This window comes from Myotis yumanensis, unplaced genomic scaffold (assembly GCF_028538775.1).
Source record: "Myotis yumanensis isolate MYYU_CA2020_CCGP unplaced genomic scaffold, mMyoYum1.0.hap1 SCAF_3, whole genome shotgun sequence".
Classification (NCBI taxonomy): domain Eukaryota; kingdom Metazoa; phylum Chordata; class Mammalia; order Chiroptera; family Vespertilionidae; genus Myotis; species Myotis yumanensis.
Genome location: NW_027223754.1, coordinates 137,729,761 through 137,754,779, shown reverse-complemented (window position 1 = coordinate 137,754,779; position 25,019 = coordinate 137,729,761). Strand labels below are relative to the sequence as shown.

Here is a 25,019-nt window from a genome sequence, read left to right as displayed (position 1 = left end):
TGACATCACAGGAATAAAAAGGACTATAAGGAAATATTATGAACAACTACATGCCAATAAATTGGACAATCTTGAAGAAATGGATAATTTCTAGAATCATACAAACTTCTAAAACTGAATGAAGAAGTAACAGAAAAATCTGAACAGACTGATTACAACTACTGAAATTGAAGCAGCAATTAAAAGACTTCCAACAAACAGAAGTCCTGGACTGGATGGCTTCACGGGTGAATTTTACCAAGCTTTCAAAGAAGAACTAACAACTGTCCTTCTCAAACTATTTCAAAAAAATTCAAGAGGAAAGGAAGACTCCCAAGCTTATCTTATAAGGCCAGCATTATTCTAATTCTAAAACCAGATAAAGACATTACAAAGAAAAAAATTATAGGCCAATGTCTTTTTTTTTTTTAATATATTTTATTGATTTTTTACAGAGAGGAAGGGAGAGAGATAGAGAGTTAGAAACATCGATGAGAGAGAAACATCGACCAGCCGCCTCCTGCACATCTCCTACTGGGGATGTGCCCGCAACCCAGGTACATGCCCTTGACCGGAATCGAACCTGGGACCTTTCAGTCCGAAGGCCGACGCTCTATCCACTGAGCCAAACCAGTTTCGGCTAGGCCAATGTCTATGATAAACATAGAGGCAACAATCCTTAACAAAATATTAGCAAAGCAAATCCAGGAATGCAGTAAACCCTTGATTCTGCAGACCTCAATTTAATAGACTTTGAATTTAATGGACAGAATATTCTGTCCATATGTCATATGTGAAAATTAGCACCCTGTTCATTTTAAAAAGCTTTTAACCAAGATTTGCTCATAATTAAATTAACCGTTTTTTTGTTATTAATTCTATGTTATTTTAAAGAAATTTTAGCGAATAGGCCATATGTTGGAACGAAAACACTGTAATAATTTAGCCAACATAAATAAACATTATATGTCTACAACTATATTCTACATATTTAAATCAAAGAGTTACTGCTCATAATGTTCCGCAAATGATTAGCACATGATCACACTGCACCACATGCGGTAATGGGTTCTGTTGTCTTGTGGTGTAAATTTCTGCACCAGTCTTAACAAGTGCTGGCAGATGTTCTGATGTGAGGTAAGCCACACCCCAGCCATGCGCATTTGTTTACTCAAAGCAAAGCGGTGAATGCACCCATTTACTAGCCCTATTCAGTAAAAATTTTAAATGACTGTAATGCATAGAGAAAACTTTTCTATGAAATTAAACTTCTCATACATACTTAATTTTAATTCACAAATGTGCCTACTTAAGTAAAACAGGCAAACTAACTAGTCAATTTTTTAACATACACATTTGGAAAACCTATTTTATTATATAATGGACTTTCAGCTTTAATGGACACCACCTTGCCTGAATTAGCCCGTTATATTGAGGTAAAAAAATCATACACCATGATCAAATGGGATTTTTTCCTGGGATGGAAGGTTGGTGCAACATCTGCAAACCAATTAACGTGATACATCGCATAAACAAAATGAAGGATAAAAATCATATGATCATATAAATCAGCGGTTCTCAACCTGTGGATCGCGACCCTTTCATAGGGGTCGCCTAAGACCATCGGAAAACACATATATAATTACATATTGTTTTTGTGATTAATCACTATTCTTTAACTATGTTCAATTTGTAACAATGAAATTGGGGGTCACCACAGCATGAGAAACTGTATTAAAGGTCGCAGCATTAGGAAGGTTGAGACCCACTGAATAGATGCAGAAAAACATTTGACCAAATCCAGCACCCATTTATGATAAAAACTTTCAGCAAAGTGAGAATAGAGGGATAATATCTCAACATAATAAAAACCATATATGACCAACCCACAACTAGCATCATACTCAATGGGGAAAACTTAAGATCAGGAACAAGACAGGGATATCCACTTTCACCTCTTATTCAACATAGTACTGGAAGTCCTAGCTACAGCAATCAGGCAAGAAAAAGAAATAAAAGACATCCAACTTGGAAAGGAAGAATTAAAACTGTTATCATTTATTTGCCCAGTTCTTTATTTCTATTCTAATTAAATTGTTCTGAAAATTTGAGATCTTATATGAAAGAGCCTAGGATAGCAGAGAACATATATTTCAAACAGTCAGAGTTTGTTACCTATCAAGTCAATAGTTTCAATGCATTGACTATGCATCTGAATACCTGGCTTGCTAAAAATAGCGTCAAGGTAAACATCCATCCAAATCCTTGGCCTAGTCATTGATACAATTGCTAAGGGTAAAGAAGACCCCCTTATCAAAATACTGCAAGGAAATTGAGAAGGGATAAAGTCCTGAGAAAATTTGATTTTTTGGATAGGAGTTCCTTGCCCTCATGGGGCTTTCCATTCAGTAGAAGAGATACAAATTTAATAAATGTATATACAAATAATACTTATAATTATAATTATTGGTATAAGTGTTCCCAAAATTATTCACCAGGACAAAAGAGGGAATTTAGCTATTCTGAGATATCTGGGAAAGTGCAGCTGTGACTTGAAGGAAGATGACTAAAGAAGGAGGGTGAGAGATAGGAAAGATCATGCCAGGCACATAGAGTAAGAACCTTCTGAAGACCCTTCTCATTTATTCTCTTATTCTCTGTCATGATGAACTGGGTAAAATGCAAAAGATATTGCATTTATTTTTCTAATTTTTATACATATGCCAAAATGATTATAACAGTGTGTTATGATAGATGTGCAGTATTTTGTTTAGATAAGCATATTAATTACATTTATTAAGCAATACATAGTTTTACATAAAAATATATTATCCAAGGATATAGTAAGATTAAGTATAAAACACCAAGAATTAACTCATGTTCCACATAAATATATTAAAGAATAGTATAGAACAGAAATGCTTGATTACAACATATGTTATGAATCAGTGTTATTTTTTTATTGAAATATATTTTCCCCCAATAATAAAAAATGTTTCGTTTTGCAAAGATATTAGGGAAAATAGCATAGGCTTTTTTTTTGTTTTGACAAATGAGAGCTCTCAGTTAGAAGTAATGCATGTCTTGGGAAACAGGCATCTTCAAATGATATGTGGATTCTTGTGATAATCAGTGTTTGATAGCTTTTTTATTGTCCTGCCAGTGGGAATACCAAATGAAAATACAAATACAGCTGTCATCATTATTTCTTAGAGCTCATCTCATAAACCTTTTCTCTGCTCAATAAACCTCTTTTTTGAAACGTTGTTGTTACCAAAATAATGAGAAAACACTCAGAGACACATGTATCTACACAACTATAACTGAGATTACTCAGCAAATAAAAATAAAAATAATTTAGGTAGTATTTTATCCAAATTATTGGAAAGAGCGATGTGCTCATGTACAGATTAATAAATTAACATTGTTTGAAGATCTCAAAAAATTTCCAGAATTTCTATTTACTTCCTAATTGTTCATTTTCCATGTAAAACTGTAACAATGGTCAGTTTTAGTGATTTATACCTTTTATATGTAAAAGTTGCATATTAATAGTCCAAAGCATTACTTATACTGTAATACAGCAACTGAGAAATGCCATTCTAAATGTTTTATCTAAATAGAAATATACACTTGGCTAACTGGTTTACAGCAATTTTTTTAGTGCTTATTCAATTAGAATGGCTAAAGTGTTTGATTTCTCACACTGTTATAGCAGAATGAGATGTAGACCCTAAGCTGCATTTTACTGTTTATATGCTGCATTTGTGTTTCCTTTGTAAACTATTCAATTTCAAAGACTATGTGAACAGATATCGATATTATTTTACATTTCATTAACACAACTGAAATTGAGGTGTGTAGTTTCTATTTGTGGGGTCAGTCATTTTAACTGCTCTGTCAATATAATGCTTATCACTTTCACTTTTTAAATGTGGATTTTCCCCCCATCTATTTTTTTTTTTGGTACGGAGCCTATTTTTTACTGTATATTATATTTATACACCACATAGTTTCTTTTTATTAGAGAATGATAATTTACCAAGATGTACTTGACCAGTAGGTGAATCACTGTGAAATACTCCTTGCTCTTTTTTCTCATGAAATGTTTTTTTCCATTGAATCACAGAAACAGATGTTCTAACACCACCATGCAAAATCTTCTTTTATCATCTCATTTTGAAAGTAAACATCAGTCTCTCCTGCCCATGGAGAAAAACACTGTACCTGATTCATTTACCAGAACGTTTACAATAAAAATTTTGTGCACCTTCATTTTAACCTTTTCAATATACATTTAATAAAATGCATCATCTTTTACTCTGATTTTCAGCTCCTGATTCTCCCCCCCATGACTTCTCTGTGAAACAGTTGTCTGGTGTCAGGGTGAAGTTGTCATGGAAACCACCCTCGGAGCCAAATGGAATTATCCTCTATTACACAGTTTATGTCTGGTAAGAATTTTTTTTTCTTTTTTGGAAATAGTTCTGAGAACAAGTATTAATCTGTAACATAATAGGAATGTAGTTTATTTTTTTTATTTCAAAATGTGATACTACATTAGGAACTTGATTATTAATAGGCTAGTTATTATGCTTTTATTAAGAAACAAGTTTTTCCCATATTATGTGGGAGCATAGTCAAGTTTTGTTGTAACTAAAACAAAAACAGTTATGTATTATGCATAACTATACTACATTTCTGCTCTTTAAAGTTATTGTTCTATAAACTTAAGTGAAGAGTATATAATTTTAAACTCTTCCAGAGTTTTACTCAACTATTTTCTATATTACTGTTTTTTTTAAGTTTTCTTGAATATAATAATTTTAACTAAAATTTAACTAAGAAATATGTCTACAGAAATCTGTTACTTAAGGTCAGTTTTCTATTGAAATATAAGCAGTGGATTTATTGTTTTCTAATCACTTTTACCTGATTGCCTATTTATGCATTAATTGTGAAAAAATTAAAATCTTATAGTGTGTCTCATGTCAATTAACAACATGGCTATCCTACTTCATGAAAACTCAATAGATAAAAATCTGAATTTTCATCAGTGTTAATGCTCTTAAAAGGATTCATCAGTTATGTAATATATATCCTAGTGCATTTTAAATATCTGAACTCAGAAAATACATTTTATACAATATTTTATGGAGTAGAGGCATTTCTTACTTTTAGATTCCTGACTTGGAAGATCCAGCATTGCGAGTCTACATTACTTCAAAGAAATTTACTTTTTTCTCCTAAATTAAAATTTTTCTTTTCCTAATCTCTCTTTAAACTCTTTACATACTGCTATGTAGGACTACATCTCCTATGTTCTTCATTGACTTATTCCTAGTCATTTTTCCCAGTCATGGTGAAATTGGGAATGACATGAATGACGTTAGTGGGAAGAGAAGCAGTGGGAAGAAGTAACTGTTTTCCTCTTGTTACCATCATTCATTTATTCATTCATTTTTTATCCCTTCAATTAACAATACTGAAGAAAACACACAATAAGTCTCCTACCCTCAAGGAGTTTATATCTGAAGGGATAACTGGATTATATACCCACAAACAAACAAATGAGGGAAGTCAAGGGAAAGAAGGCTACTGCACTACTGCTTGGGTGCTTGGGAAAATCCTCTTTAAAGAGGCATTGAGCTGTGATCTGAGGAGGACAGGATCTCCCTGTCATGGGAAGATCTGCAGGGTGGGCTTGTCCAGGAAGAAGGAACACCAACTGCATAGGCTCTGCGGGGAAACACAACTTACCATTTTTAAGACAATAAAGGAGGCCAGTGTTTCTGGGGTAACAGAGACAGAAGAGAGTAATACTGGGGGGCAGACAGAGGTCAGTAGCCAAGCCACAGCAAGGATTCAGTTTTCATTTTAACAACGATGGGAGTTACTGGAGAATTTCAAGCACTGTGGATACTTTAGAGAGAATGAATTGTAGGGAGCCAAAGGTGTAGCAGGATCCTGGTAGGGGTGCTGTTTTAGTAGTCTTTGCAATAGGTGATATTGGCCATGGAAAAGACAAATGGGCCACTTCGAGCTACAGTTCTGAAGAACTGACAGGACTTGGTGATGGATTTGTTATAGGGATAAAAAAAGATGAATCAGTGATAATGTTCAGATTTTTTTAATCAAGTGTGATACTCCAAGATTTTGACATCATTTTACTGAGTTAGGAAAAAACTGAAAGGGAAATAAGTTAATGAAAGTGAGAGTCAAGATTTTTCTGGCTAGGGTTCCCGGTCCCTTCTCTATGTAGTGACCATGCTTGTCTCACTAAAACATCAGGGTGTTTTTAGCATCATGTGTGCAGCACACACAGGGACACACAAGGTTAGATAGCATTCGAGGGGTGTTGTCTATCTGGTTCATTTCTCTCTGGTTATGAACGTTACAGTCCATCAGACCCACTTACTCTAGGAATTCAGCTATAATTCTAAGTTATCTATTTTATAAAATTCTGAATTTTATAAAAAGATAATAGGACATATTGCAATGGCATTTATTTATATTATACCACTTTTCTAGAATATAGCAAGACTATATAATTTTGTATGGTTTATATGAATTCAGATGTTATATAAAACGGCCTCGATTCTGTGACTGGTTCTTTGTGCTCTGTAATGTTGGTATGGGAAGTGAGGACACTGATTCAGGGTAATTCATTCTTTTCTCAACCCCTCTGGGTTTAGTTCAGGTTCTTTTGGGTAAATAATTTAAAGTTTACCTTCCCAACAGTGCTTTTTCTCTCCTCTTTCTATGAGTATTTCTTTTCTGTTTCACTTCCTAAGATGGATTCTAGGTACAGGGGAAGTCCAATGAAAGTGGGGTGAAGGAATTTCAAGTCTGTGATACTGTAGTTCATCTGAGCTGGCTTCTGGGGAATCATTCAGGTACTGACCTGCCGTCATAGCTTCTAGTTTCAATGTTCTTACTTTCTGTTTTGTCCTTGATCCAACCCCAGGCTTATTCTAGTGGCCTGGGTCTCAGCATGTCTGTCTCAACCCTCAGAGGCACTTGGTTGTTTTCCCTGCCTGAATCTGCAGTGTGCAGGATGCGAAGGTGACTTCCACTCCCTTTCCTAGCTTTTCAGTGTCCACTAGAGGAGCTCTTAGGGCTTGCTGGCCATGGTACTATATAGAAGACAAAGATTTTCTGAGAGGCTTGTCATTTCTCTTCATCCTGAGAAGGAACAAGTCCTTTACAATGGGATTTCTTTCACAAACCTATTTGGATGTTTACATCACTCTACCATCACCCTAAGATCACAGGACACCCTACTTATACTGCTTTGCCCTTTTCTTCCTCTCACTCTTTTTCAGTAGTGCAATGCTTTTTTATTTTTATTTTTATTCTTGACTGATAAAAACTTTATTTATTATATACTCCTTCCTCTCTACACCATCATTACTTATCAAACTCTATGGTCTCAAATCATACAGGATTGACTTTTGGTGTATAAAGAGAATGTAGAAAACATTTTTCCCTCTACAAAACTTGGTTTCATTTTACACACACACACACACACACACACACACACAGAGAGAGAGAGAGATAGCTTGAGAGGGAGGGGGCAGTGAAGGGAAAGAGAGAGAGAGAGAGAGAGAGAGAGAGAGAGAGAGAGAAAAGAAGAAGAAGAAGAAGAAGAAGAAGAAGAAGAAGAAGAAGAAGAAGAAGAAGAAGAAGAAGAGGAAGAAGAAGAAGAAGAAACTACTTAACCATATTGCTAGATGATAAAAGTTATTTCACAAAGTGTTTCAAGATTTACTTCTTTGTTTGTTGCTGTATCCAGAACAGAAAGCCACCAGGCTTATAATTGAGATCATATTTTGAATGGATGAATGAACTAAGATATATTTTAAGAGTTAAAAATTGATATTGATTTTTTCTCTTTGACTTTCTGCTATAAGAGTAGTGATGCTCTTTCAGCCAAAGGATGCCTCGGGTTGAATAGGGTAAGATCACATAAAGAAAGAGCAAAAGTGGAAAAAACATGTTAGCATGTTCAAAAATATTATCTGCAACAGACTGAGATATATATTAATGATAATTAAGTATAGAGAGGCATTTTTAAATTTCCAGTATCTTCTCACTAAGATACTTATTGGAAGCTTTAGAAACTTTAGCTCCTGTAGTCTAAGGAATAGTCATAATTCTTGGTTCTTTCACAATCACTAATGCCTTTGAGGATTTTTGCCATATGTTTTATTGGGAAGAATAGAAGGCAGGTATCATAACATAGTATTCATGGGTCTTTAGTCAGAGGGACATGGGTTTGAATCCTGACTCTGACACTTGCTTATCTGTATAGTTCTCTTAAAGTACTGTATAAATTGTGGCTCTTATTAGCAGGGTTTCTATTTCTCTAATAATTCTACTTCCACTGTTTCAGTTGTTCCAACAATTACTTTAAGACACAACAACAGCATCTTTGGTTATTTACTCTTTTCAGTATGTCCACAAAATGAAGGCTTCTTATTACATTTATTATATTGGATGACTTCTCTCTTTGTCATGAACATTTCTTTACAAAAATTTCATGAAGAATAATGTACAATCATTTTATATCTACTACTGTGTGAGTCACATATTGTTTGTGGATGGTGTTCTCAGAAATTGGTTTTTATTCATCGCATTCTAAATTAATGTTTCCTTCTAAAGTTCACTTTGTGAAATAACTTTTATCATCTAGCAATATGGTTAAGTAGTATTTTCCTCAGTTATACTGATAAATTATACTTCTCTGTTTTCAAATGATACATAACCCTTGTATTTTTAGAGCAACTACTATTAAAAAATAAATTTCTATTAGAGCATACTAAGCTTATTCTTCTAATACACAATGGATTAAGTAGAATGATGTAAAGCTTATTTATTTACTTTATGTTTGAATTAAACTTGGATTTATTTAGCCATTTTACTTCTACTGTATATTGTCAGTAAAATTTAATAGTTTTCTCCTTTGTTTATAAAACGGCTCTGTTGACTAATGAGTTTGCCGGCCACTGTACTATGTAAAATAATTTAAAGATACTTGCTAAGCAATATGTTCGGCAGTCAAACAATTCTAAGCAACATTTTTTTTATCAAATATCACTAGTCTAATAATTTCCCCTGTAATATGAAAGCATACCCTAGAAAATGGCCTTTCATAAGCTAAAAAGTATGTTTAGTCCTATTTCTTCCTGTTTTCTAAAAGATGTTCACCCTTTTAAAAATACCTAATGGTTTGAGTATATGATATAGATTAATAGTCAGGATGAGAAGAGGGCCATTTCAAATTTCATGAATTTACTCCCATTTGAGAATGAAGGTGGTAAAGATAGAGTCATAAGTCAGGAGAACATCTCAGTGGAAAAAGTACATGAAGGCTCCGAGGCAACATGAATGAACTGTATCAATAAGTTGATAAACAGCATTATAGACATGGAATATTGGGGCCAAGATGGGATTATGAATGATACACTGATAGAGGGAGTGGTTGAGTAAAAGGGTGCTCTTGATCTTTTAACTTGAGGTTTCTAGTGAGATGGTAAAAGCTATGTCTTTGCTTCTTTTGCTAGTCATTTTGTTCAAGGGTGCACAAGTTTTACTGTTTCATTCTTTCGCATGTATTTATAGACCCTCGTAGAACACTTATTCTTAGCAGAAAGATGCATATACCTGAATGCTCATTGCAGTGTTCATCATGGCCACAACAAGATCTAAATTACCAACCATAGTAGGTTAATTAATAAAAAATGAGGGATATTCATTGAACGGGCTACTATAGAGCAGTTAAAATGGATAAGCAAACTATAGGTATCAAACTTGATAAATATCAAGACATAATTGTAAACAAAAAAGGCAAGTTGCAAAATAGGTGAGCAAAACACATTTACATAAACATAAATAATGTAAAATTATGCTATACCTTTTTTTTGTAATTTTTTAATTAAAATTTTTTTAATTCTTGCTAGTTATTTTTAATGAATTACTTGGATAAAGCTTGAGTGCACAAACAGGTGCACAAACAGGCCATGTGTTGACCACCCAGGCTTTGCTGGACCCACAAACTGTTAATAATTCTGACTAGAAATCCAGGAGCATTTAAAAATGAGTAGATATCTGGTAAAACTTCAGGTTTCTTTGTTTCTTACAAAAATCATAATACTTCTGCCATAATCACCATGATAAAATCACCTGAGGTTGAATGGAGGCTGTCTTTAGATGGAGCATTTGCCCTATGATTTACCACAGTTCCCTCACAACTTGTTTTAAGGCCAATATTTTTAGTCGTTTATTTTGTCTGTCTGGATCTTAAATGTTTAAACCCTAAATCTAGGGGATCTCTTCATTTTGTGTGTGAAACGCTCAAAGCTAGGGAGATTGTGATTTCCTTGCACTACTGATTTGGGAAACAAAATGTCTCGGAGAGCGAAAGAAAAGAGCTCAAGAGGGATAGCAGTTACCACTTTGGGACAGATGTTATTAGTAAAGATTCTTTCAGTTTCTAGTGACTGGGCCCAACCTAAAATGACTTAAGCAAAAATGGGAACTTATTGGCACATGTAGCTGAAAAGTCCAGGGGTACACTAACCAGATGTAAGAGCTCAAATAATTTCGCTAGACAATTAACAGCAAGAAACTTGACAAGGGCAACAGCGAGATAGTTGTGTCTTGAGTATAATGGCAGGAAACGGGAAAGGATACAGCTGAAGAGGTGGGTGGGCCAGAAACTGCATAGATGAGAGAGAGGGGGAGAGAGAGAGAGAGAGAGAGAGAGAGAGAGAGAGAGAGAGAGAAAGAAGAAAGAGAAAGAAGGAGGAGGAGGAGGAGGAGGAGGAAGAGGAGGAGAAGGAGGAGGAGGAGGAGGAGGAGGAGGAGGAGGAGGAATAGAGAGATAGGAAATTAATCTTAGTATTGCATGGGATATTTAATGTAACCATACACCTAAATTTCACACTCCTGGAGAAAACATCCCAAGAATGTTCCATTACTCTTAGAATAAAACCCAAATTTCTTATTTAGCCGGAGGGAATCTTTCCACTCTCAGGGAACGAAAATGTTTCTCCTTCAACTCAAGCATAATTCCTCCTTCTGTCTTTTTGACCCTAATTCCTTGTCTTCTCCAAGGCCCTGGTGTATAAGTGCATTCTTAGCTTCAAACTCATTCTCTTCAGTGGATTTTTCCTCTACATCTTATAAATATGTCTTTTTCTGCTAAAGGCAAACAAGCAAAACAAAATTAAACCAAATCAACCAGCTAACCAAATGATGGCAATAAGAGCAGTAGCAACAATTGAATACCCTATGTTGACTCAGACTTTCTCTGAGACCCTAGAAAAGCTTTAGGATTATAGAATGTGTGACTAATTATGCCTTGCAAGATTGAGTCTGTTTAACAGCCAATTACTAAAGTACGGAAGTGTAACATAGAAGAGTAGTTTCCTTGTAGTGGGAACGTATGAGGGAGATAATGATTTGATAAAAAGTCAAGTAATTGGATATTGAAATTCTTTGTTTTGGGGTAGTGGAATTTAGTAAATAAAAGGATCTGTCTAGAATCCTATATAATAAAAGACTAATATGCAAATATTCCCCTCGACCAGGAGTTCAACCTGGAGTTCGACCAGGGAGTGGGGCCAACTGGCCAATCCCCCGTGGCCCCCTTCCCTCTGCCGGCCCAGCCTGATCAGCCCTGATCGGGGCGGGCCAGCCAGACCCCACCCATGCACAAATTTGTACACCAGGCCTCTAGCATTTAGATAACAACAGATTAAAGTTTTGAAAATGAATTCATAGAAATGAATTTAAATGAATGTATTATCAGATTAGATTGCCCACAGGAAACAAAATATAAAATGATGTAGTTTAGAATGAAGACCTTGACCTTTCATAGGGGCTCCAACCTATGTAGAAAACCATTCAGGTTTATACTTAGGGAAATGGGAAAAAATCTTTAAGTCTTCCCAGGGGGTTTTTGTATTCATGATTACTTTATAGGGCATTGCTGCCTGTCATGGTCTTGATGTGATAAAAATTAAGCAAAGAAATTGGTAAAGCAAAGAAATGCTTTTATGCTTTAGAATTTCCTTTATGCCCTAAAAATTATATTTTACTAAAGACCCGGTGCACGAATGTGTGCATCGGTGGGGTCCCTTGGCCTAGCTGGTGATCAGGGCTGATTGAGGGCTGTCTCACCCAGTCCCGATCGGGGTGATCGGGGGGTGGCGGGGGAGCGGGGAAGGGGAGGCCGGCTGGGGCAGGATTGCAGGAGGCTCCAGGGCATGTCCGGCCCTCTCACCCAGTCCTGATCGGCTGGACCCCAGCAACAAGCTAACCTACCGGTCAGAGCATCTGCTCCCTGGTGGTCAATGCACATCATAGCGACTGGTCAAGGGGTCAGACACTTAGCATATTATGCTTTTATTATACAGGATATTTTTCTGAATAATTTCAGAGTCATTTGAATAGTTTTGATTTCTCAAATTTCAAACAGCTGTAAAATTGTTGTAATAAATTCCTAGAACTAAATCATTAAAATTATTTCACTGAAGATTCCCCTCAAGTTTTTTCTCAGTTTGAAAATTTATACTAATCAGGAGCTTTGGCTGATGTTGAAAGTTACGCATTTTAGAGGTTACGTATTGTGTGACATTTATATTCCTTCTATTTCTACACTTTGTGACTGTGGATTTGTGAGTTAGACCTGCTTTGTCAGGTAGACTTCCCTTCTTGCTCTTCCCACCTCACTCAACCTTCTATTCTACTCTCCATTCTTACAAACTAGCTCTGTAGTAAAGAACTTCCTGCATCTTTAGGGCTATTGTTTTATTTTCCTTTTCTACTCATTAGTCACAACTCATTTTTTGCTCATTCTTTTTTCTTTTTCTTTGCTTTTAGGCACTGGCAGGGGTAGGATTTATTATTCTCATCTCTAAGGAGGTCTCATGGTTATTAATGAATAGTTTTATAGTTATTTACTGCTTTTTCTTTCTGTATCTTACTCATATTTATGTCCAACAGAACTCCTGACATAAAGTGGATACTCAGTAAATTTTGTTGAATTTTGCTGAATATTGATTGCATGCATGTCACCTCTAAATTCAGAGAGGGTGGAGAAGGTATATATCTTTGTTTTTTTGGAGCACTGTCTAAAAGAACAATAATTCCTAACTCCAACATATATTGTTCTCTATTCAAAAGACTCCAATAAGATAAAGAAAACAAATAGCATGAACAAGTTATTAAAAAATGACCAATAAAATTATAAGAAGACATTGTATCTCACTCACCATCAGAGATGTGAAAATTACATAGATTTATTTTTTTTGTCAAACTTGCAGAAATAAGAAGATTAATACCAGACTAGTAGTGAGAGTTTGCCAAAATGTGTATTTTCACATATTAGTGTTGGATTAGGTACATTGTAGTGTTCTGCTGACAGGAATGTAGACTTGGGTGAAGTTTCTATGCAAAGGCCTATCTGTGTGAGACCAATAGCCACAGCCTTGAGTTTGAGGAGACCCTCTCCTGTAGTGTCAGTGAGGTCTAAGAAAGCTCTCCTGCTTTTGAAAAAGGACGTCTGATCAAACTGTTTCCACCTGCTGAGTAATCTGGCCTATCCTACCTGTCTCCAAAAGCATTCTCTGAGTCCATATATTTCTCACTATGGTAAGTTTTCAGTGTTTTTCAGATAACCATACTTATATACAGAGTTAATTGATGCTTTTGTAATGGTAACGCCATGGCTGAAATGTCTCTTTGTGGGTACCCTTGATTCACCTAAAACCCTTTTAATTGTTCAGGAATTCACATATTTCAATAGTAAAGAAAGGACCTTTCATCTTCATAGAGAGTAACCATTGAAGTCTTAGATACCTTGTGTTTCTAAAGAAGGAAAAATGAGATTATAAGAGATATGTATTTATTCTATGATATTGGCCATATTTCATAAGTTATTTAATAATTAATTTTATTGCTCTTAAAATCTAAATTTATTTTAGAAATGCAGTTTTCACACCTCTATATACAGGTTCATTCTTTAATTTAGATTGTAATCTATACCCAATTCAAACCTATGGAGCCTGAACTAACATAACTGAAACAAAATAATTATAGGACACTTTTACTTAGCAATATTTTGTTCTTTGACTTTTTTCCCTTCTCCTGGGTTTTACTACTTACAAGAAGAGTATTTCTTTTCTTTTCTAGATTGACAGTTTAAATACTTTTAGGATTTTAATTGAATGAGAGATATGAACTCTATTTTTTCCTATATGTTATATGTACATTATTTCCAGTCTTGTTTCTAATTAAATAAATACATATTTGCTATTTTAGATACTACTATTCAGATATTTACTATTTATTCAAATTTGTCTGAAGTAGATATTACTTTTGTACAATATATGAAAAATGAGTTTGTAGATAAATATATATTACAAATAAGATTTTGTCAACACTTAAAGGACAAATATTTGAACAACTAAAACATTGGTATGAAAAAAATGCTGTGATTACTTTGAACATATAGTATTCCTAGAGATTCATTAAAATTAATCCAAGCAAACTCTAATATAAACACATTAGACATATATTTGAAATATATTTGAATATATTTGAAATATATTTGAATATATTTGAAAACAAAAGAAATTCATTTATTGAATTCTGAAGTTCTCTCTTTCTAGCATTTCAGGATAAGTGGCATCATTATCTTATTAGTCTGGATTAATAAATTTCTGTGCACATGTTCGTTTTTAATGTAATCAGCTCAATATATATATATATATATATATATATATATATATATATATATGTAACATTTAATTTAAAAGTCAGTTCTACAGATAATCTCTTTTTTTCTCTCTCAGGGATAGGTCATCATTAAGAACTATTAATGTAACTGAAATATCATTAGAGTTTTCAGATTTGGACTATAATGTTGAATATAACGCATATGTAACAGCTAGCACCAGGTTTGGTGATGGGAAAAAAAGAAGCAATATTATTAACTTTCGAACACCTGAGGGAGGTGAGTTCTTATCCTTGTAGACCACGTAAAAGAATATCCTGCCTAGACAACATGTGTTAATTATAAATATATATTATTAAGCCTAATATTTATCATTGGTTGGAGGCAAAATTGCTTTTTGGTCACTTTCTAGCTGTGTGATAATGGTAAAGTTAGCTGACCTCTCTGTGCCTCAGTCTCCTATCTGCATTATGGAAACAATATAGTACCTACTTCACAAGGTTCTATGAGGATTTAATGAATCTATATTTGTAAATGCACTCAGAACAGAACTGGACACTTAGTAAACATTTTATGTGTTTGTTAAATGAGACAAAATAAAATGCACAAAGTCAGCTCTCTACCATTATCCTCTATTATTCGATTTAAAAATTCTAAGTTAGAATTTCATATCATATATTCTATATTGGAAACTCGTTATAATGTGTGTTTTTTTTAATCCAGGGCAGTAGACATGCTTCAGAGCTAAGATAGTGTTTTATGTTTAAGAATCAGTCTTTCCTCTGCTTGGATATTGCTATAGTGTTAGAGGGATTGCCCATTGAGCCTTACGGATTTCATTTCTGACTTGTAATTAGATGGTATTCCAACTTAAGTTGTTTTTTTTTTTTAAAAAAAAAAACAGTTATCACTTATCAAAGGCAAGTAAAATTTAGAACATTTCAGACATTATTTGGAGCCACAAGTTCAGTTTTCTGTTCAATTGCTTTTTTTATAGCACCGAGTGATCCCCCAAAAGATGTTCATTATGCAAATATCAGTTCTTCATCAATAATTCTCTTTTGGAAGCCACCTTCAAAACCTAATGGGGTTATACAATATTATTCTGTTTATTACAGAAATACTTCAGGTACTTTTGTGCAGGTAAGACCTGAGTTTTCTCCTAGTTCTTTATTTACATCCTTCAACTGATGATGGTATAGACTCGGCATGGTAGAAAAAATAATTTATCTTATATTGATAATTATCTATAGTCATTTTATAAAGCTCCCATTGACAGAAAAATGTGGTGGAGAAATGTCAGATATATTTTAATCTCTCTATGTATGTGTACACACACACACATTTCTATATTAGCTTCAAAGGTATTATCAACAATGAAGCTGCAACCTATTTAAAACTCCGTATAAAAATATGGCCCTAATTCCACTCCTCTAAGAAGTGTTCTCTAAAGAGTTGATGGTTTCATTTACCCTCAATTATTTCTCAACTAAGACAAATTTTCTTTTGTTTGTATACAATACAAATACCTCTCATGTTTGTATATGTTTGTGTGTTTTTTATTTTTAAAAACTGTTTTTAATTGTTAGCTAGAGTAGTAATAACTATTATCACTATTATCCAATATAATGAAAACTAGAAATGTGGTTAACTTGAGGTATGCAAGGTAACTAGACTCACACACTTGGACACTTTCTAAGATATGAATGATAATATGAAAATAGCTAAAATGCATTTCATGTAGAAAATATTTTTTCAGCAGAATTTATCTTTCTAAACTAAATATTTTACAGAACTAATATGTATTAAAAGAATAAAATTGGACTTGTGACTGGATCAGGATTGAGGAAAGATGGGCTATGATATGGAAAACACTAATTTAGAAAATATCCTGCCGTTTACTGATAGACACTATGGACTGCATGTTGGTTGTGACTCTGGCCATTCTTATTTCTCCGTATCATTTTGAGCAGGAGAAGAGAGATAAGTCTTAGACATTCCAGGCTGCCTGATCCCATTTGTGACTGACACCCCAGGCTTAGTTACTAGAGTGAGTCCTATGAGCAGCAATCTCTGGGCCTACAGCATGACTTGCTGCAATGCATCTGTAGTAACGTTTACGCTAATGAATGGGGTCAGAGCAGAACTTTGCAAGCTGTCTCAGCACTAACCCAGCAGTGAGTAAAAGAAAGTCCAGAGGTTGGTTTGGTTTTACATTCCATTCTAGGCCTGCTAAGAAAGGAGTAAGAGGGAGGATCCTTCCCACCCCCTACTCTGTGCATCAAGCAGTTTTTGCTATACCTCTTTCTTCTGCTCTATTTGGGGAAGAGATATGGGGATTAGTATATAATTTATTAATATTTTCTAACTATAATGTTGTTTATACTTTTAGCAATGTCATTATGTCACAGAGATGATTGGAACTGCAGATTTTTCTTTTTTCACAAATTGCCAAAAATGTGCTAAGTGGTGTCAGTAATTCTGAATCTTACCAAAGCTTTTGCTTCTGTACAATTTACTTGATGGCTTATTCATGATTTTAATTTGGTTCTCTTTGTCCGTGTCTAAATAATCAAGTGTAAACATCTAACTCTTGTTTCAACATGATCTTCCGAGCCTCCTTATTCAAACCTGGGTATATAAAAACAATCTCATTTGCAATTTATCTATCTTAGACAATGTAATATTTTATTAAATAATCTTGAGAATGCTTTTAAGTTTGACAGCTGCAAGAGGGCAAAAGCTAATGATGTTAAACATTTCACACATTTTTGAAGTTCATCTGTGCTTTAATTTCTTCCTACAGTTAATGTTAAATATAGCATCAAAATCTTCACTCCCTAATTTTCTATTTTGGATTGGCAGAATAAAAGAAATCCTCAAAATCAAAATTATGTAATGGAATAAGTGTATAACTTATTTTCTTCCCCATGCTTTTCCTTCTCCTTCCCGCCGAGATTTGTAGAATTATCTCATGCATGGCACGCCATATTCTGCTTCCCAGTCCTGGTATCTCATACTTGTCTTAGGCTCCCTTATGCTGTAACAAACAACCTGAAGAAAAGGGTCATGTGTCACTTCTCTTTCCATCTCCCGAAGTCCTCTGTACTGTGTCATGCATAGGTTCAATACTCAATAAATAGTTTAATTGAGCCCGGCTGGTGTGGCTCAGTAGTTGAACATCTACGCAGGAACCAAGAATTCACAGGATGGATTCCCAGTCAGGGCACATGCCCGGGTTTCAGCCTGGATCTCCAGTTAGGGGGCGTGCAGGAAGCAGCTGATTGATGAGTTCCGCTCTCATGGATGTTTCTACACTGAGTGGCCAGGTTATTATGACCACCCATCAGTACTTCATTGACACTTCCAAAAATACGGAATATTTAAAACTTCCTAAGCAAATACTCTCAAGGTTTTATTATTATTATTTGCATAACTAATTCACTTCATTGTACTGATGGGGGTGGTCATAATAATCTGGCCACTCATAATCATCTGGCCACTCAGTGTAACTCCCTATCCATCTCCCTTCCTCTTTCTCTAAAAATCAATAAAAACATATTTAAAAAAACCCAGCATCTTCCATCCCCGTCTATCCCCTTATAAAATATATTTTTAATTGAAAGGACATAAATTATTTTAATAGACCAACATTATTTTCAGTACTTAGTGATACTTTGGAGCACTTGAGTAGGTAGTGATCTTTCCTTCTTATTTTGGGGAAGTTAATCGCTCTACTACTACTTGACAATCCCCATTCTGTTCTCAATGGTTGCAAATTGTGTTTTATAAAGTGTATTAATGCTTCTGCACTTTAATTTCTACCCATTCATGGTATGTCTCCTCAGTATGCCTGACATTGTCTTAGTATATTGTAAAGTGCAATATAAATACTAGGTGATTAATCAAATTTGAAAAGTTTTTGCTAAATACCTTCTGACTATATTTCTATACACAAAAGGGTAAACTTTAATTAGATCATTTGAATCACAAGATTTTTTTCCCAAAAATAGATAAAGGAATGAAATAATTTAGATAATTGATTTAATTCTAAATTTGTTATGTCTTTACATGTCTATGCATGTCTATGCACACTCAGTATAAATAACTTCTGGCTGATTCAAAATAATTTGTGACTTAATTGTCATCAAGGTCATATAATAGGTAATCAGAATAAATGCTATTATAAAGAAAAATTAAAAGTTACACCAAAAAACTATGTTAACATTTTACATGGTACTTTATATAAGCTTGTTATTCTATGTGTGAAGTAGATGTGTTGGAAAATATTGAAATTCACAAATCATATTTTGTGTGAGATTGTTACATTAATTTAATTTGTCTGCTCCTAAATAAATCACCACAAAATTGTAATAGATCTTCTATTACATTCATTCTTCTCTTCTTCCCCAAATATTGGCAAAGGAACCTCAAAAACTTGCTGAATTTAATTTGTTGATATGGTGTAAAATCATCCTAACTACGAATTTTAGTCAAATTGATTATTCAATGTTATTAAGTTAAATGACCTAATTGCCATTTGTTGTTTTTTGTTATGTGCAGACATGGTTTTAATTGCTTAATGTGCTTCATATCATCTAATCCCCAAAGCTCTCTGTGAAGTAGAAATGGTTATTCCCATTTTATAGTTGAGGAAGAAGGCGCTGTGAGCTTAGATGATGTTCCCAGAGCTATCCTGCCAGAATGAAGACAGGTTTATTGAACTCTATGTAAGGGCTTTGTGTAGATTGGAATGATTTAGATTTCTCTATGTAGATGAACATATTACAAATTGATTCATACTAATTGCCAAATTTTTTTTTGTTAAAAGTTTGTTTTCCTCTATTTTAAAATTTATTTTCTTTGTGTGTTTTGTGTTTAATATTTGCTCGAGAGAAAATGATCGCATAAATTTCCCAATAATTTAAACAATGCCTTGGGACCAATAACTAGGAGTCAGGCCAGAAATTTATAAAATTTCTTACTCTGCATATAAGAGAGTGTATCTAACTGCCCTCCTCTCCTCCCCAGGATTATAGAGAACAAGAAGACTTATCAAAGATGAATAATTATATTTAGTTAGTTAATAGAAAGAGATGAATACTTTCATAATTCCTTCTTCTTTAATAGGAAGGGAAAATTAAAAATACATTATACTCTCAAATTTTAAAATATATCATTAACATTTTGAAAAATACTTGAATGTTTCATAAGAAAACTAATACTGTCAGCAAAGATGTAGCATTTTTCAGTTGGTCATTGGACCTTCTTCATTGCTAAGAGTTTTGTCCTCTTCGCTGTTCTATGTATTGATTTTGTAATAAAAAACTGCTACCATAGATTCCTCTTTTAGTACAAACATATTTCCAGTTTAATTATTGCAATAAAATGTCCTATGTTGATTTTCCTCAAAGATTAACATATTAAAATAATGAGGCAACCAATTCGTGAATAATTATTTTTGAAATGTTCATGTATACTAAAACTATATTCTGAACAATTAAAACAATATGTTTATTTTTCAGAATTTTACACTCCATGAAGTCACCAATGACTTTGACAATATGACCGTATCTGCAATAATAGATAAACTGGCAATATTCAGCTACTATACATTTTGGGTAACAGCAAGTACTTCAGTTGGAAATGGCAATAAAAGCAGTGACATAGTTCAAGTATACACAGATCAAGACAGTATGTAAATGAAAAGTATTTATTAATATTTAATAGGATTAACTTAAAACTTTATAATTATTTCACAACCTTCTATTTGTATGTATTTGTAGTAAGACCTACATTTTATTTAGGCACATTTAACTAGTCATTATAAAAGTTTAAAAATGCATTTAACATAGCTATAAAACTATTACAATAATAATAGCCTTTCTCTTCATATAAACTGCTACCATTTATTCATGAAAATTGTGTTGCTGTTATTGCTTCAAAGGATGTCACAGCCATTCGGTTTGGCCATGAAAAACAGTTGTACACATGGATGGGTTTTCTAATAGCTGCTATGCTTCCCCATTTGCTTTAGGAAATACACTTTTTTCTCTAGCAGCTATTTCATTTCAGTCTTTTAATCCACATAGGACTCTATGCAGCATCTTTGTTTGTTTTGTATTTGTGACTAATATGCCCAGAATAACTTTTTTAACCCCAGAAGTTTCTTGTATGCGGCTTCTGCAGAATCTTGTTTGTGCTAACTATAATGACTGAAACTATCAATGTTTTTTAGGTTTCAGCTTTGAGAATATGATACATGGATCATTGCCTATTTCTTCTTATGGTTGTAACTTTTATTCATTTTAATATTATTTTACATTAGTTTCAGGTTTGCAGCATAGTGGTTAGACAATCATATACTTTACAAAGTATTCTTCCTGATATTTCCAGTACCCATCTGGCACTATACATAGTGATTATAATATTATTGACTATATTCCCTATGTTGTACTTTACATCCCTGTGACTATTTTGTAACTACCAACTTGTATTTGCTAATCCCTTCAATTGGTCCCCCAATCCCACCTTGTCCACTTTTATTTAAAGACTAGTCTCATATTGAGAAATGGTACTGACCTCTACTGCTGAGAGTAAAATTCCATGTTTATCATCTGAAGATTATAAGTTGACAGACTATATATATGAGGAGTGAATACTTTCCTTGTTGGAACAATCTTTAAATAGTTCACAAGTTAACCAGCAGAATAAGATATGGTAAAATATATGGAGATATTTGTTTACATAGACTTTAACAAAAGTGTTTTAATGCAATATGTGGTCAATATTATTTCAGGCATTTTTTTAGAAACAAAAATATTTTATAGCTAATTACATTATTGCAATATTTAAATATATATATATACATACACATGCATACATGCATATCTACACACTCATAATCTCCATATTGTAAGAAAGAAAAGCCAAGAGAATATTATAGAAAAATAATTCTCACACATAATAGATGTGTGAGATGACAGGACTTATTTTGAATGATTTTTAACATTATTTAGAAGATATTTTATAATAGGTGATATTTACTGTATCTGCATTTAAACAATTTAAGAACTGATGATGCAATAGATGCCATTTTAACAATTATCCTCAGTTTGTGAATTTAGTTAACATTATTTAGGGTGACTGATAATTTTTATATTTTGCACACTACCTGTCATAGTACCTGAAGGGCCTGTTGGAAACCTGACTTATGAGTCCATTTCGTCAACTGCAATAAATGTAAGCTGGGGCCCACCACCTCAACCCAACGGTCTAGTCTTCTACTATGTCTCTCTGAGCTTACAGCAGACTCCTCGCCACGTAAGACCACCTCTAGTTACGTATGAGACAAGCATGTATTTTGATAATCTGGAAAAATACACTGATTATATATTAAAAATCACTCCATCAACCGAAAAGGGATTTTCTGATACCTATACTGCCCAGCTACACATCAAAACTGAAGAAGATGGTAGGCTGGATCCTTTTATTGTCTCTTAAGCAGATTGTGTTTTTTTAAAATTTATATTTCTTTCTGACAGAAAACTTTATTTTTATAATTATATAGATTATTTGTTCTCAAGTAACTAGCCTTTCGATAAACACAATAAGCTCTAAGTTTCTTAAAATTTAAATAATTAGATGCTAATAAAATGAAGTCCCATTATTATTAAAGCCTTTTTAAAATGCTAATTCACTTTGGTTTCATTTAATATTCTTTTTTTCTTTTATAGTCCCAGAAACTTCACCAATAATCAACACTTTTAAAAACCTTTCCTCTACCTCAGTTCTCTTATCATGGGATCCCCCAGTAAAACCAAATGGTGCCATAATAAGTTATGATTTAACTTTACAAGGACCAAATGAAAGCTATTCTTTCATTACTTCTGATAACTATATAATATTGGAAGAGCTCTCACCATTTACACTATATAGTATTTTTGCTGCTGCAAGAACTGTGAAGGGACTCGGTCCTTCCAGTGTTCTTTTCTTTTACACAGACGAGTCAGGTAAGCCGGAATGCCTCTTTCTTCCAATGCTTCACTGTTGCAGCACTTGCTCTCTCTTTTGAAAGGAACCGCATGGAAATGAGAGGATATTTGATTGTCTATTTGTAACAGGTTTCCAGCTATTCATCTACTTCGCTTAACTTTTATTCTTTTTTCTTCTTTAATTCGGGCTTCAGAACGAAGTGTTCTGTTTAAAGCTGCTTTGGAACTACTGGGTTCCAAAAACATCATTGTTTATGCTATTGGTTTCTGAAATTAAAACATGATCATTTTGTAAGTCTTTCTTAACTAGTGTCTTCAGGAAGCTACAGTCACAATGATATTTTCATGTTAAAAATCACGAATATAAGTTTCATAATGTGTTTTCCTACAGTGCCTTTAGCACCTCCTCAAAATTTGACTTTAATCAACTACACTTCAGATTCTGTGTGGCTGCAGTGGAGCCCGAGTCCTGTGCCAGGCGGTATTGTTAAAGTGTATAGTTTTAAAATTCATGAACATGAAACTGATACTATATTTTATAAGGTAGGTTGATTATGACAGTATATTTTTATTTAAAAAATTCAGAACGTGAATGAAACTTTTGGCATGCAGGGAGAAAATGGATTGCTTTAAACAAGGGCCATCTTTCAAGAAACATTTTTAGTTCCCTGCAGTTGAAGGATGCTTACGGAAAACACAGAAAATACTTGCCAAATATGGAAGCTGAAGAGTTCATAGAATGATTTACTTAGAATTTCTAACTTCTACACGTCTACATTTTAAGAAATAATTGCACCATTTTGTGAGTGCTGGGAAGTACATAGTAAAATATTTTTCAGACTAAAAACTGTTATTATCTTAAATGTAATATATTTCTACTCGTTGTTAGAATGAAGTGCCAAGTTAATGGTTTTAACCTTTTCTGAAAAGTGTTTTTACTGGACTTCTGGTAATCTTCCCTGATAGCATATAATCCCACACTAATTGGTATTTTAAGATGTATCATTATCTTTTACTTGCAACACTAATTAGTTTGCAACACTAAACACCCTTTCCCTCCTCCATTTTTAGGTCTCAGAATCAATGAAAACTAGCCAAAGAACTGATGTAACAAAAGGACTAAAATATACTTCTATGATTTCTAGCATTTAATTGCCAAAATATGTTATAATACATGACATTTATTTTTTTTAAAGTGTTCTTTTTTTCCCAAAGGCAAATTGAAGCACTGGTATGCTCTTATTTAGTTATAGCAAGAAGAGTATAAAAAATCTGCAGTAAACATTGTTGTTATATGCATTTCAATTTATTGTTGATGTTAAATCATTTTTATAGTGTATGTAGCTTACAAAGGGAATAGTAAAAAATCAAAATCTGTGATTAAGATTATATCATAAGAAACAAATAACTTTCTGGAAATCAATGTATTACTTCAAAATCTGAAAGGCGGAGTAGAATTTGAATTATATTTACTCCATAAATGTGGACTCTCTTTCCCAAAAGTGTGAAATTATATTAATGACCTAAAGTCTCTAGCCCTCTAATATCTATCTCTTTTCTAATCTTAACATTTTCCAACTTTTAATTTGCTTTGGCTCTAGGGGTCACTGGCAAACAGATATTAAAAGGGAAAAATGAATCATTTTCTTAATGTTATCTTGTTTGTGGGATAATGTGTATGCGTGTTGGAGCAGGGGTGTCATTGTGCGATCTTTTCTTCTCAGAACAGTGATCTCCAGCATCGACACCATTACTTTTAAGAATTACTGCTCTGCGTTAGACAAGTTGTTTAACCTCTTATAACTTAGTTTCTTTAAGTGCCAAATGGGAGTTATAAAGATACATACCTTAAAAAGTGAGGGTTAGAAGGAAGAATCTACAAAAAGCACTTAGGACTACCCCTAGCATGTGATAAATGTGTTAGCTATTATTGTTATTATACATAGTTATAAAAAGAACAAAATATCCATCCAGCAATGTAATAGCCCTAAGTATAACATGACATTATGTCATAATCTTACTATGAAAATAAGTTGTATTCTAAGATTTTTAGACATTCTGTTCTCTCAATATGAGTACTACCATTAACATTCCACTGGCAGCAAAATATAATCTTTATACCATAAAGTATTGATTATATAATTTTGGGGTGGAGAACATAGTTTTTCTTTAAAATCTACTACTTTTAGTTCCTCTTTTTACATCTATTTTCTCTTCCATCAATTCTCACGATCTTGTTTTCTTTCAATGTACTCTCATGCCACCTTTTTCTTTTCTTGACATCTAATTTACTGTGTCTAGTT

General features: G+C 33.6%; 1 protein-coding gene across 1 annotated transcript in view; it reads left to right on the top strand.

Annotated features, from left to right (window-relative positions):
• Positions 1 to 25,019, top strand: part of PTPRQ (protein tyrosine phosphatase receptor type Q) — a 213,317-nt gene that overhangs the window by 53,173 nt on the left and 135,125 nt on the right. Inside the window, exons 15-21 of the mRNA XM_070409661.1 lie at positions 4,313 to 4,433; positions 14,841 to 15,001; positions 15,720 to 15,865; positions 20,248 to 20,416; positions 21,906 to 22,196; positions 22,459 to 22,734; positions 23,108 to 23,259. Coding sequence (XP_070265762.1) covers positions 4,313 to 4,433; positions 14,841 to 15,001; positions 15,720 to 15,865; positions 20,248 to 20,416; positions 21,906 to 22,196; positions 22,459 to 22,734; positions 23,108 to 23,259 — 1,316 coding nt within the window. The remainder of the gene's footprint in view (positions 1 to 4,312; positions 4,434 to 14,840; positions 15,002 to 15,719; positions 15,866 to 20,247; positions 20,417 to 21,905; positions 22,197 to 22,458; positions 22,735 to 23,107; positions 23,260 to 25,019) is intronic.